Source organism: Lutra lutra, chromosome 3 (genome assembly GCF_902655055.1).
Source record: "Lutra lutra chromosome 3, mLutLut1.2, whole genome shotgun sequence".
NCBI lineage: Eukaryota > Metazoa > Chordata > Mammalia > Carnivora > Mustelidae > Lutra > Lutra lutra.
In genome coordinates, this window is record NC_062280.1 from 71,520,520 (window position 1) to 71,535,435 (window position 14,916).

Here is a 14,916-nt window from a genome sequence, read left to right on the forward strand (position 1 = left end):
GTTGCTGGATTCTGGGTATATTTTAAAGGTAGAGTCCATGGGATTTCCTGATAAGGGATGTATGAGAAGGAGAAGAATCAAGAATGAGCTAAGTTTTGGCCATAGGTGACTGGGAGGATGGAACCTCCATAAAGGTTATGGGTGGAAGAGGTTCCGTGGGAAAGACCAGGGTTCTACTCAAGATGTCTATCAGACCTCCAAATGATCTCGCTGATGCTGGTGAATCTGGAGCTCAGGGTGAGGTCAGACTGGAGAGAGCAATTTGGGGGCATATGATAAACTACATTTGAATATTCTGACATCAAATTGACCGAAACTCTTCCCTGGAATTAATTTTTCTCTAATTTTTTTCCTACTTAAAGGACTAGTAACCATATTCTTTTTAGAGAACAGAAATCTTCTGTCCTAAGATGACCATGGCATAATTTAAGCAAAGACAAAATGGAATGTATTTAGGGATGAACAACCACCATCAGTTGTTTTGAGTATGTGAAAGGCTTGTATGCAGAAGAGGGGGATGTTAGGACCATTGCCAATGGGAGGGAGTTGAAGGCAGGTGGCTCTCTGCTGTGCACAATAGGGCCTTCTGACCGTTAAGTCTGTCCACTGGCAGCTGTCTGCTGAGAGAAGCGGCAATCTTGCAATTACTGGGTATTTAAAAAAGAATGTGTCATAGAAGAAGTCTTGTTAACATGACCCTTTAGAAGATCTAAGAACTCTAAGAATCTGTGGTTCTCAATATAAAATTATGCTTACACATTCAACAAGTATTTATTGAGCACCTATTATGTAAGTGAGGGACTCTTGCAGGGGCTGTGGGAAAATAAACATGAGCAAGAGAACTCCTGCTTGTAAAGGGGTCAGTCTAACAAGGAAGGCAAGACATGAAGGCAACTTTTCAGCGTGAAGGAAGGAGGCCATAACAGAGGTCCAAGCGAAGTATGACAGGGAGACGGAGGAGAAAGATGGTTCGGGGGCTGAGCGGAACAGAGGAGAGAAAGAGATGGCATCTGAGGGAGGTCTGGAAGGATGTGGAAATGTGAACATGGGGGAAGGAAATAAGCACCTGAACATGTATCAACATCTAGTTAAAAGTATGTATTTTAAGTAAGTAAGTAAGTAAGTATTTTTAAGGTATGTGCTGCCAACTCAAAGAGAGAAATAGAAATTCAAATAGAAGAAGAAAAAAGACTTAGTCAAGGTTAAGGGGTGACTCAGTAGCAGAGTTGAGGGAAAAACTTGCAAGTTCTCATCCCAGGCTTCAGGACACTCTAAGTTGTTTGGGTCGAAGAACTCTGGGTTTTACTTCTGAGTTTATCTGACTCAAGGATTACACACCGAATCACATTTTCTAAGATCATCTGGGAGCACAGCTCTTAGAGTCCTTGGCCAGAGAAAGATTTCCACATTCAGTCGCGGCAGCACCGTTGTCGTTGTGGTCAGAAGTGCCCGAGAGTGGGCTTACAGAGCATGCCTTCGAGAGGCACCTGTCTTCCAGGCCTTTGCACCTGGTGTGGGGGGTGGGGCAGCAATTTTTTCCCTGGAGGGGAAGGGGAGGCAGTGAGGAAAAAGGTAGTCTGAGGGGGCGCCTGGGTGGCTCAGGGGGTTAAAGCCTCTGCCTTCAGCTCAGGTCATGATCCCAGGGTCCTGGGATCGAGCCCCACATCGGGCTCTCTGCTCAGCAGGGAGCCTGCTTCCTCCTCTCTCTGACTGTCTCTCTGCCTGCTTGTAATCTCTGTCTGTCAAATAAATAAATAAAATCTTTAAAAAAAAAAAGGTAGTCTAAGACTTCCAGGTGGTTCCAGGGCACTTGCCAAGGGATTTCGAAGACCTTTAAGCCCTTCGATGAGATGCCCTGGCCTCCACCACCTGTGTGTCCCTCTTCATTTCCTGTAGCCACTCCCCTCCAGCTCCCAAGCTGTGCATGTCCGTGGGAGGCTGCCGCAGCAGAGCTCAGATGGTTTTGGCAGGACAAAGCTTTAATATGAACTCCGAGTTTCTGTTAGCAAGAAATGCTAATAAATGCCAGAGAAACCCGAGCCTTCAAGAAGAGCCCCCTCCCCCGTTTCCTAGGGGCTGAGTGAGAAAAAGGTTCAAGAGCCCGTGCATCAGCCCTGACCCTCTTTGGGAGGACTTCCTGCCCTTCGGTCTTCCTCCCGAGGGTAAGTCTTCTGCTGCTCCAGGGAGCCAGGCAGTGGGCTGAGTGGAGAGAGAGGGGCTGGGACATTAGACACATGTGAGTCAGAATGCCAGGGCCTCTGCTCCACCAATAGGACCTCGGACAACTTACTTACACCCTGTAATATCTCCTTCCTAAAATGCTATCCTGGTGGAGCGCCCGGTTGCCTTGGTTGGAAGGGCATGCAACTCTCGATCTCAGGGTCATGAGTTTGAGCCCCATGTTGGGTGTAGAGATTACTAAACTAAAACTAAACTAAAATGAAAAAAAAAAAAAAAAAAGAAAAAAACAACTAAAATGAAATTGTGGCTGTAAAGTGCCTAACATGATTGCTGTACAAATCTTAGCTTCTCTTGTCTCCCTTCTGTGCCTGTAAAGATAAGAGAAAGGCTGCATCTATGTGTCCAAAGATGAAAGCGATGCCACTGCTAGAAGAGACGCAGACAAGGACACTATATTCCATAGACAATCAGATCAACAGCAAACACACAATAAACACTGATATCGTATTTAAGTATTAAGCCATGGTTTTGGTGTCAGGGAAATCATACCTCAGAATAGCTGAACTTATGAGAAGGAATCTACCTTGATTTAGGACGTTTTTATCCTGTGATAGGCTCTGAAGAGCTGTCTGAGGTACAAGGGGGAGATTCACTGATGGGAGATGGGAGGCTTGTTCCAGATACAAACCCTGAATCCTGACAGATTGTTTGGAAGGTTAACCGAGGCAGCTGAGGTGGGCGTGGGAGGATGAAGGTGAAAACAGTGTGGGAGTTTGGGGGGCAAAGGCCTTGAACCCCATTAAGGAAGGCTTGGATTTTTCTTCTGCTTCAATGAGGTGGTTGTGTCGCGTTCAGAACCTGGGTCTGAAGAACTGCTTTGTCCCCTGCTAATGGGGTGCCCTTGGCTTTGGCGCAGAAGCCAACTTTCAGTTTTACCTCAAAGTGACACTGGGGACAGGAACACTGTCCCCTTGGGCCCTCAGTGTTGTCCTGGGGATCAGGGCAGACCGTGGACTGAGTAGCCCTTCGTGATGGAAGTGTCAAGCACTGCCCCTGTTCATGGCCATGAGGCTTCTCTGGGCCGGAAACGTCTGGGCCACAAAACAGGAACCCAGAAACTCCCGCAGACAATTTTCATGATCAGCACCAAATCCATCCCAAAATAAGAGGAGTTAAATTCCCATGGAAGAGACCTAGAGGCTTTCGGGCTCCTAACATGGACATTTGTACAAATCAGTGTAATTCTTCCTGGCTGTTCTCTACACAAGAGCTGGGCTGACCCACAAGAAATCAGGACTCCAGGAAACTAACCACAGAAATTCTCAACAAAAGCACTGAAGGGGAAACTAAAAATGAGAACAAAGCAAGTCTGTACTTCACAAAATTTCCAAGTCAAAAAGCAAATCAGTGTTACTAAGAAAGTGATGTTATTATTTAAAGATCAAGACAACATATGGTTTTTAAGAAAGAAAAGAAAATGACAGAAATAGCTTATCTTTTCTAAAAAATGGCAATGCCAACACTTAAAATCTGTTAAAAATTCCCTTCTTTAAAAAAATGTACTGTGAATTACAGGTATGAGTTTTGCACCATAAATACAATTTGGCATATGAGGCTTTGCTTTTTCTCATTTGCATCTCAACTAGAACTTAAAAAAAAAACACTTCTTGATCTAAAACCGTGTTCCTTAAAGTATGATCTACGGACCGGTGCCAGTTCACAAACTGTTAATGGTCTGTCACAGGATAAGGACAGAAATTGAAAGTAAGAATTTAGAAACTTTTATGGGATCTGATCGAGCAACTTTTACGCCTGGCTGAATCTAGTAACAAAATAGTTTGGTCCTGTTTTTCAATTTTATTTTTCTAGTTATTCATTTTTACTTTGTGGAAGTGTTGGTCCTTACCTAAGGAATACTGGGTTAAGCCTTACTTTGGAAAATGAGGGTTAGCCCATTACAAAGAAGCTTCTGATGGCAGAAATCATAAATAACTGATGTTAGAGAGAAGATCAAAATTCTTGTGAGTATATTAGCTGTGGAGAAAGGCGAGGGGGAAATACTTAGTATGCATTCAAGAAACTCAGGAAAAACCAGAGAAATGATTACCAGGAGGAGGCAGTCTGTGGGGTCATTCGGAATGTGTGGCTTCATACTTACTGGCGGACTCGATAAACTTCGGGTAGGCGTCGTACGTGATGAGTGGGATTGGGAGATCCCTGAAGTAAAGTTTCAGCGCGCCAGTGATGATGTTGATGTCTTCATACATGTTCACAGAAATATCTGCCTTCTCCCCATCTTGGAAGGAGGTTAAAAAAATAAGAGTAAGTGTCTGAATGCAGAGCACTGTTTTCATAACGTGTTTTTTTGTACAGTCTTTAGAGATTGGCAGTGCGTCAGTTTTTAGTATCAAATTCTGTGTGCTGATGTATATAAATGGTCAATTTTCTGTGGAAAGCGAAATCATTTTTTTTTTAACTTTTCCATTATGAAGTTACTTATTTTTCCAGGTTTAATGAGGGGGGAGTATAAGAGGACAGAGGTCAACAGCAATATTTGTAAATTCCAGTACTTGAGAATTCCTAGGGGAATGAGTGGGATTACTTTCTCTTTTTTAAATAAACCTAGAGAATGTGAAAAATAACAAGAAAGTCACTCCTAGCTTACAAAACACCACCTCTGACTCCCCCCAGGCTCTGACACATGACCATGACATTGGGATGCTGTCTAAGCCCTGGGGGTAGGCAGATAGTGAGAAGCACAAGAGTAAAGTGAAACAAAACTTTAGAGTGTTAAAATAACAAGAAAAGAAGCTATACAATAGAGGAGTATTTCAGAGGACCTGGGCCTTAAGACTCTCGAGGGAAGCTGGCCTTCCTTTACTCCCCTGCGTTTAGTCACTGGTTAAAATACCTGAATTTTCATCTACAAAAGATTCAATTAGTGCCTACTCTGAGCTGATCTTATCCTAGGTTTATTTTATTCCGTTTGGCTTACAAATGATTTCTGCTGATTAAAAAGCAGCCTGTTCCCTACCCTGATATTAGAATGGCTAAAATCCAGAACCCTGACAATGACAAGGAACCACAGAACTGTACATTGCTGCTGGTGGGAACACAAAAGGGTACAGCCACCTGGGGGTAAGCGGTTTCCTACAAAGCTAAACATACTCTCACCATATAATCCAGCGATCACACTCCTGGGTATTTACCCAGAAGAGCTGAAAACTACTTATGTCTACACAAAAATGTGCTCACAAATATTTACAGCCACTCTCATTCATAATTGCCAAAAAACTGGAAGCAATTGAGATGTCCTTCAATAGGCGAATAAACTGATCTATCTAGACAAAGAATGTTATTGAGCAACAGCAAGAAAAGAGCTGTCAAGCCATGAAAAGCAATGGGAGAACTTTAAATGCATACTGCTAAGTAAAGGAAATCGTCGAAAAAGGCTACATACTCTGATTCTGGCTATATACATTCTGGGAAAGGCTTAACTATGGAGTCAGTAGAAAGAACTGTGGTTGTCAGGGGTGCAGGGGGAGAAGGGGAAGGAAGGACAGGTAAAGCACAGATGATTTTCATGGTAGTGAAAGTTCTATGTGCCACTGTAATGTGGATACATGACATTATGCATTTGTCAAACCCATAGAACTCTGTAACATAAAGAGTGAATTTCGATGTGAGCTACTCACTTTAGTTATTAAGAACATACCCATGTTGGTTCGCCAATTGTAACAAATGTCCTATACTAATGCAAGATGTTAACAATGGGAAACTGGGTTGGAGGGAGCATGAGAGGAGAGGTCATATGGGAAGCCTCTGTACTTTCTGTGAAATTTTGTAAGCTAAAGCTACTGTCAACCTAGAACTATAAACCTAACACTACTACTACTTTTTCTTTAAAGAAGCCTCTTTTAAATGCAAAATGCCATGGTGTATCATACATTCACATTCAAGTGTGAATTAGAGCACTGGTATGTGTCTTTCACACTTGGGTTGAAATCACGGGCTGTGGTGGTACAAATAGGGATAGACCACTTTCTGGGAGGAGAAAGCAATGGAGAATGGTTCCCTGGAGAACCCTGGGCAAGTGGGCAGGCGCTAGAGGCCCAAAGATCTGGAAGAGGAGATGGGAGAGGACAAATGGAAGATAGAAGAACTGCAAAGGCAAATATCACCTCTATCAACATTTTTACTCAGGAAAAAAGAGAGAAAACTGGTATTCTCTCTTGCCACATAGTTCCTGTTTCCGCCATCTATTAGTTATTTTTCTATGAGAATCCACATGTCAAATATCCTGTCTCATTATGGGTTACACATCCAATTTTTGGTTTGGAAAATAAAATTACCAACCTTATAGTTCAGTTATATGACAAGTTAAATTGAATCGAATTTAGACATGGATCTGAGAACCCTTCTACCATTCAGCTAATTCTTTCTATAGTAAGATACTGCATTCATTGCATCTTCATCCACTCTCCTTTCACTTCTTACTCTCTAAGCCATAGCACTTTTCAGGGCTTTGACAAGGACAGCCTCAGGGCTTTTGCACAGACTCTTCTCTTGCCAAGGTCTTTACATATTATATAGTCAACCTCTGTTCTTCTCTGGAAAAGCCTCTTCTGATCTCCGGCATCCCCCCCCAACCCCAACAAACTAGGTTATATTCCAAAGTTATTAATATTTTCCTTTATGGCATAAATCAAATAAAATCAGTAACGATTCTGTAGTAGGGGCATCTTAAGTCATTAGACTGAGTCTCCACTCAGTCAAATATGGTGATGGGATACATGGATGACAGGCGGTTTGATGGGCCAACTCCAGCCTGGGAAATCTGAGATCTGTAATGACTTAGATTCTCCCAACCACCCTGCCCTATCTCCTCCACGATTTCTGGTAAATTTAACTGTTCTGTGTATATTTTTATGAATAGGGACAAGCCTCGGGTGCTCAGGTACTGGTAATAGAGTTACATTTTATACAGTTTCTTCCTCACTTTGAAATGTAACACTTTAATATACTAATAAAAAGTAAAATTATAAGCTTTTAATTTGGAATAATAATCAACGACTTAGACAAGTAATATAAAGAATAACATAAACTGTGCCTTCTTAGCAGAGGGCATTGTTGTCCTAAGTTAATGAACATGCTGAAGAGCTGAAGAACAAACCTCTGTCAAAAGCCATCTTGACATCTTCAATTAAGTCACTAAATCCTGATACTCGATACAGTCCTTCAGAATTAAGACCTGTAAAAATAAAGCAAGGGAGCTAATTCATTTCTTTGGAATTATGCCTTTTCTCCAAATTTTAATTTCTTCCCATACTTCAGGCTGGGGAAGTAATGTGCATGAAAGAATGATTAAATACACTTGTTTAGAAACCTCCTCACATTTTCTCCTAAAATAAAACCACTGCACTCACAGTTTTTAAACTCTGACCTACTGTTACCTGAGTATTTGTAATTTGGCTCACCACTTAGTCTAATTAGATCAAATATGTTGAGTCTTAAGGGAAATAATTCATCACCCCAATTACACCATAATTCTTTACATAACCGAAGATTAAGATAACCATATTAATAGGCCCATACCGGTGTTTCCCAAATGGGAAATAAGAATTGGGATGCAGCGCTGTTTTTGGCTTAGGTTAGTTTTAATAGAGCATCTACACCTTTGCTTCTTGGACCTAGAAAAATGTAAAAAGTGAAAAGCAAATTGCTATCTACATATCAACTTTTATAGACTAGAAGCATCATCATCCATAAAAATATTTAAGTGTATTTCCTGTAACTAGTTCAATGTACCTTAAAATCAAGCTAGTTCATTAGATGCCACATTAACTCATTGCAGGCTTTCAGATCATTGGACATCTGAAATCATTCCCCCCTAAACTTACAGAAGAAGACAACTGGATTATGCAATGAGGCACCCAGAAGGGCATGAGAACTTGCATTCATGGTGCATTACAACTGCTGAACCACACCGGAAACGCCTCACCTCTAGATTCAATTTCCCTGATGCACATGTCCACCACCATTGGTCGCTTGGTGATATGGGCTTTCACGAGTGTTGTAAGGTCACAACTGTACACCTTCTTGACATGTTTCAAGTCTGGCTTACAGTCATTTGGGACCATCTTGGAACACTGCTTATGAACATTCAAACCACAATCTAAAAGAAAAATATAGAAAGGAAAAATTCATCAATGTTTTGAGCAGAGTTTTGAGCATTCTGGAGTGTTTATTTTAGCAAAAGACAGTCCGTCCAGCTTCAGTGAGGCTTAAAAGGGGACTAGCTTCCAGCAGTTTCTGCAGAGTGTAAAAACATTCTTCCCATCTTTTCTCTTGGAAAATTTTGGTTTTAAGTCAGCAGATGAAAATTCTAGCTCATGCTTCATTTCTTACTTGCTGTGTGATCTCAGGAGAAATTCAACCCAGATCAAACAAAATCAGTAAGTGTTTAAATGTCTACAAAATGTAATATTATGCCAAACAGGCAACTTAAAATTGTCCATTTCTTCAAAGTGACATAAAAATTATATTTGATGTGGGAAATAGGATTATACTTTAATATATTTGATATGAAGAGGAATTAGATCTCCAAAAGTAAAAATATCCCAGGGTCTTCTTAAAATCATGCCACTTATATTCCTATCTCTTCATAAGCCTTGATATATAGATATATAAAACAATAAATTTAGTGACTAAAAATAGCCATAGTATTATTTACTATTAGCACTGGCTCACTGATGCCAAGCACTAGTCCAAGAGCTTTACATTATTTCCGTTAAGCTCAGAAAACTTTATAAAATAGGTACTATTTTTCTTCTCATTTTATAATCTGATGAAACCGAGCACATGTTAGTGATTTACCCAAAGTCATGCCCTGAGTTTGCAATGGAACTGAGATTTAAGCCTACAGATGTTTCTAGGGTCCACAATTTTAATACCTATACCATCGTGCCTCTCCTGAAGCTTGTCCTTTGCTTTGTAATTTTACTGAGTTGTAACTTCTAAGATGCCAGAACTCAAACATCTTCTAGTTAATGTCAGGAGATACTTCATTTTCAACAAGAAGAGAGCAATGGAATTTTAGAAGGGACAGAGAAGAATTCAAATATTTTGCTCTATTAGAGTGAACCATAAACCATCACTGAATAATTTAACTAAAATAAATGTCATCTTTATGCTTCTAAAAACCTAACCCATAATATGTTTTTCATAAGGACTTGATGTTGACCCCTTGTAAATCTGATTCAGTGATATCCAGGTTTTAATGAAACAATCTGAAAATCCTACAAGGCCACGGCCACTGCCTGTGGTCACTGGGCAAGCTTTAGTTTTGCTGGCTCTTTCAGCAAATGTTGGTGATTATCATTCTAATAATGACTTGGTAAAGCTGCAGTCTAGTTCTATAGGGCGGTAACAATAAACAGAGATGAGGGACATTTGCCAAAATTTATAAATGGAATCATTCTTTCGTTAAATATGTAGACACTGCCAACTTGCAATGCATACGTAAGGCCTGTGTGACTCAAAGGGAGGAATTCCACTGTAGTGAGCACCTCCCGTGTGCAAAGACAAGCTAGGTACAGAGGGACACTGGGTCTTTGCATATGTGTGTAAGAGAACGGCACTGGAGAAGGCACGGCTGATGCCAACAATGCCCAATGTTATCATCACTCAAGAATAGCAGCTGCTTCTTTGAAGACAGAAATGGGCCTCCAGAGCACCGAGCTGGATCTGTATTACCAGAGGACATGGCTCGACAACATTCTGTAATACTTAGACAATGTCCAAGTGATTACATCACCCAGACCCCCAGTTCCTCTTTATATCTCTCTTAGTTACTGGTAAGATTTCTGATTCAATCCTAAGGCAAATCAATGGCAAATGTCCACTTAAAAGACCTTGTTTCCCCTGAATATTTTAATGTTTTCTGTAATTTCTCTGAGTTAGAATTAGCTCTCTCATCTATTAGCTGTGCAATTTTGAGTGCCTTTCCTGTGCCTCAGTTATGTAAAACAGGAATCATAATAGTATTTATTATTATTATCTATCCATTATAGGTTCCTGTGAGACTTTAATATTAATATATGCAATTTCTTAGGCATAGTAGGTTAGAGGTGTTTACCAGGACTATGTTGCTGTCATTATTGAGAAGAATCTTTTGAGAGGCCTTTTCTACGCGGCAGCCCAGGGTCCGTTACATGGCATTGTCCCAATGAGCCTGTGGTCGGAAGCTAAGTGGAATTCTGGGCCAGCTCTGTTTGTCCCATGTGAATGCGACTGGACGTGGATGCCTGGGGTTATAGCTGCTTCTTCCTCTTTACTGTTCTAATACATTTCATTTACACAAAAGCGTCTCCAAATAAGTACTTAATTTTTCTTGGCTTTTACCAAATCTGAGGAGTTTTCAGCCACTCATTTTTCAAATATTTTTTCAGCCTCTCTCCTCTTCTGGGACTCCAACAACGCAAATGATAAATCTTTTACTATTCTGCTACAGGTCTCTGAGGCTGAGGTCACTTTTCAAAGTCTATTTTCTTTCTTGTTTGAGTTGGAGAAGTTCTATTGATCTGTATTCAGGTTCACCAGTTCCGTCCTCTGTCCCCTCCATTCTGCTATTGAGCCCATCTATCCGGTGAGGTTATTGTTAATGCAATTTTCAGTTATAAAACTTCCATTTATTATTTAAAAAAATTTTTAAGAAGAATTTATTTATTTATTTGACAGACAGAGATCATAAGTAGGCAAAGAATCAGGCAGCGAGAGAGGAAGGGAAGCAGGTTCCCTGCTGAGCAGAGAGCCTGAGCCTGAGAGAGCCTGGGATCATGACATGAGCCGAAGGCAGAGGCTTTAACACACCCAGGCGCCCCTCCATTTATTTTTTGTCTTCATTTTCTATTTCTTATATTTCATTTGTCTCCAGAGTGCTTATAATTGCTGCTGGAGCATCATTGTGGTGGCCGTCTTCCTGGTCCGATCATTCTAGTGCCTGGGTCGTTTCGGTATTGGCATCTGTTGGTTCTTTTTTCATCTGAGTTGAGATTTTCCTGCTTCTCAGTATGAAGTGTAATTTTGAACTGAAGCCTGGATATTTTTGAGTGTTACAAGACGACTCTGGTTCCTACCAAACATTTCTCTTTTAGCAGAGAGTTAACCTGTTGAGATTCAGAATGCATGTCCTGGCTTGCTTTTGTAGGCCAAGGTTCAAATACCCACGTAGTTTGCAAAGCCTTTGTACCATTACTGCAGTGCTATTTTGCCCACCCTACTTGTACGGTACCCAAAGAGCAGGGCTGTATCCCACATTCTGGGGAGGGAGACGCCCACATCCTAGTTACTGCAGGGTGGGGATGGAAGCCAGGGTTTGCCCAGAAGCCTGGTTGAGAAGGAATGCCGTGCCATGTGGAATCATAGGGTACACGTGGAAGACAGGTTAATGTCCTGTCTCAGCTGCCTCATCACTGCAGGTCAGGGTGAAGACAGGGCTCCACCCACAGACTTGGGCTGAGAGGGTGCTGCTCCTACTACGTGGTGGGACAGAAGTCCAGATGTCACCCACAGGCTCAGCCAGGAGGGGTTACTGCTTCCTTCCTGCCAGGCAGTGATGAAATACAGGGCTCCACTCACTCCCAGGGGCGAGGTGCACCCTGGGGACTGCAGGGCAGGGGGAAAGCGGGTTCTGCTCATAGACTACTGCGGGCGGCTGCCGCACTGTGCCTTGTTCCCGATGCCCGCCTGGAGGACGGCAGGAAGGGCGGAAAGGGTTCGGCTGGCTACCCTTTCCCAGGGCTTTGGCTAGGAAGAGAAGGCTTTTCTTTGGATCATCTTTGGTCTGTGCTAATTGGCACTGCTGGGTTGTCGCTTCTCCCATGCCCAGGCTGGGGATACACGGGAGGGAGGAAAAAAGCCAATCCCAACCACCAGGCAACTTGCTGCGGGGTTCCTGGGGTTGGCCTGCCCGCTTTTCTCCACTTTCAGAGTCTTCTCATAGCTGATGTATAGGTTTTGCACAGGGTCTTTTGTTATTAAAATTGTGAGGAATAAAATGAAACCTATTTATTCATCTCGTCCAGAACCGGAAGAACTCGTCCATAGTATTTAAATGTATAAAAGTCAGCAAAGCTTCATAATTTCATATTAATGTTGATGTGCCTCATACTTGAAGTGGGTACAAAGAAGCAACAGATCCAGTTGGAAAGGGCTTTTGGTAACAGCCTATCCCAGTGCCTTTACCTTATAGAGGCAATAAAGCTCCAAGAGTCCAAATGACTCGTTCCTGACAGAAAGTGGCAGAACTGCGATATAGCCTTGGCCTCTGGATTCCCAGCCTGTGCTCTTCCCACTGAGCGACGCCTGCTGCCCTTCACTAGCCGTGTATCACACACCCAAGAGTTACAGTTTCCAGCCCCGAAGATGAATTTGCTAGTTTCAACCTCTTACTCGGTAACGGTTATTGTACCCATTGTTTGTTCTATATACTTGAGTTTAAAAGAGACATTGTTATATTTTACTATTATATATATATATATATATATATATATATATATATATATATGATTTGGCAAGGACTTTTTTTATCAGTGTACTTTTATTTAAGTTTTTATTTTAATTCCAGTTAAGACACAGTGTCATATGAGTTCCAGGTGTACAATATAGTGATTCAGCACTTCCATACATGACCCTGGGTTCATCACAAGTGTCCTCCCTAATCCCCATCACCTACTTCACCCATCTCTCCACCACTTCCCCTCTGGTGACCATCGGTTTATTCTTTATTGTTAACAATCTGTTTTCTTGGTTTGTCTCTCTCTCTCTTTTTCCCCTTTGTTCATTTATTTCCTAAATTACACATATGAGTGAAATCATTGGCAAGGGCTTTTTTTTTTTTTTAAAGATTTTATTCTGTTGACACACAGACACAAGCAGTAAGAGAAGGAGGCAAAGACAGAGGGAGAGGGAGAAACAGGCTCACCACTGAGCAGGGAGCCCAACACACGGGGCTTGGTCCCAGGATCCTGGGGATCACTACCCGAGCCAAGGGCAGACGCTTAATCAACTGAGCCACCCAGGCGCCCCTGGCAAGGACTTTTAAAAAGCAGTGATAGAAGCTACCCATTATATTCTTGTTTTGTCCTGTTCTTTCCCTAGGTATAAATTCCATATGGAAAACCACTACAAAGCAAACCAGTAAAATTTTGACACATTATCAAAACATGTGAATAGTGATCTGATGTTAATGCTAACTTTTTTCCATTCAGTAACTGGAGTCATCTATCACTTTAAACATTAGACTCCTAGATTATTTGTGACTCAGTGACAAGTGGGTAGAGTGGTGACTGAGCTCAGATTTAGGAATTAAGGAAGAGGAAAATGTCTTCTAAACTGATCTATTTCTTCCATTTGAATAAAAATAAACTATGGGTGGAGCCCAGGTGGCTCAGTGGGTTAAAGCCTCTGCCTTCAGCTCAGTTCATGATCCCAGGGTCCTGGGATTGAGCCCCACATCATTGGGAATCTCTGCTCAGCAGGGAGCCTGCTCCGCCCCCCCCCCCTTTCTGCCTACTTATGATCTCCGTCTGTCAAATAAATAAATAAAATCTTTTAAAAAAATATTAAAAAAAAACCTATGGGACAACATATTCTACTCGAGTTTAGAAATAAATTTCAAAAGCCAAATTTTTGTCAGGATTAGCTATGAAGTCCTTCAGATGAACAAAGGATAGGGCAAAGTCATGAAAATAAAGCATCTTTATACCCTTAAGTTCATGGTGCAATATACCAGCTCTGAGCTCGCTCTGAAAATCGCTCCTGCAGGAACTAGCCACACATCATATTTCAGTTTGCCATTAAGACTTTATTTGGTTTTCATCCTTATTTATTAAAGTCATATAACTCCTCTATCGTTCTATTTCTCTCAAGGAAGCTCTACACTGTAAACAACAACAAAAGTCCATAAAAGATCATTTCATTTGTTGCATCTCTTGGTTAGTAGGTTATTTTTATGCTACAATGAAACACATCCCCCTCCTAATCCTTCAAGTTAATAAGCATGGACTAAACCATATGAAAGGAAAAATGAAAAAACTCAACTCACATTTTATTCTGTCCTTTATTAATGTTTCTATTACTTAGACACTAACTGTAAGCTATTCTCAGATTTCAGAATTCCTGGGGTTTGATTTCTCTAAAAAATGGATGTTTCATATCTAGAAAGCACAAAAATCTATCTTTTGAAAAAAAATAGCTGATATTATTCACATTATATTGCTAGGATTAAAAGGTAATGTTAATGTGTGTTTTGAAAGGAAAGATAATTGTTCATTCTTTGTTCATATTTTATTCATTTTTTTAAAAGATTTTATTTTTATTTATTTGTCAGAGAGAGAGAGGGAGAGAGAGCAAGCACAGGCAGACAGAATGGCAGGCAGAGGCAGAGGGAGAAGCAGGCTCCCTGATGAGCAAGGAGCCGGATGTGGGACTCGATCCCAGGACGCTGGGATCATGACCTGAGCCGAAGGCAGCTGCTTAACCAACTGAGCCACCCAGGCGTCCCTTTATTCATTTTTTAAAAAGATTTTTTGTAAAGTACTCTCTATACCCCGTGTGAGGCTTGGACTCACAACTCCGAGATCAAGAGTCGCACGCTCTAGCCAGGTGCCCCATGTGTGTTCATATTTTAAATAATTGCAAATCAAATTTTTATTCTAAAATGTGTCTCTTAGA

The 14,916-nt window shown here is 41.3% G+C and overlaps 1 protein-coding gene across 4 annotated transcripts in view; it reads right to left on the bottom strand.

The window, feature by feature from the left end:
• The window catches only part of CHN1 (chimerin 1), a 211,286-nt gene that overhangs the window by 5,007 nt on the left and 191,363 nt on the right, over positions 1-14,916 (bottom strand). For all 4 annotated transcript variants that reach the window (XM_047722227.1, XM_047722228.1, XM_047722229.1 and 1 more), the window contains 3 exons: positions 8,183-8,356; positions 7,355-7,432; positions 4,340-4,477 (listed from right to left, as the gene is read on the bottom strand). In XM_047722227.1, coding sequence (XP_047578183.1) covers positions 4,340-4,477; positions 7,355-7,432; positions 8,183-8,356 — 390 coding nt within the window. The remainder of the gene's footprint in view (positions 1-4,339; positions 4,478-7,354; positions 7,433-8,182; positions 8,357-14,916) is intronic.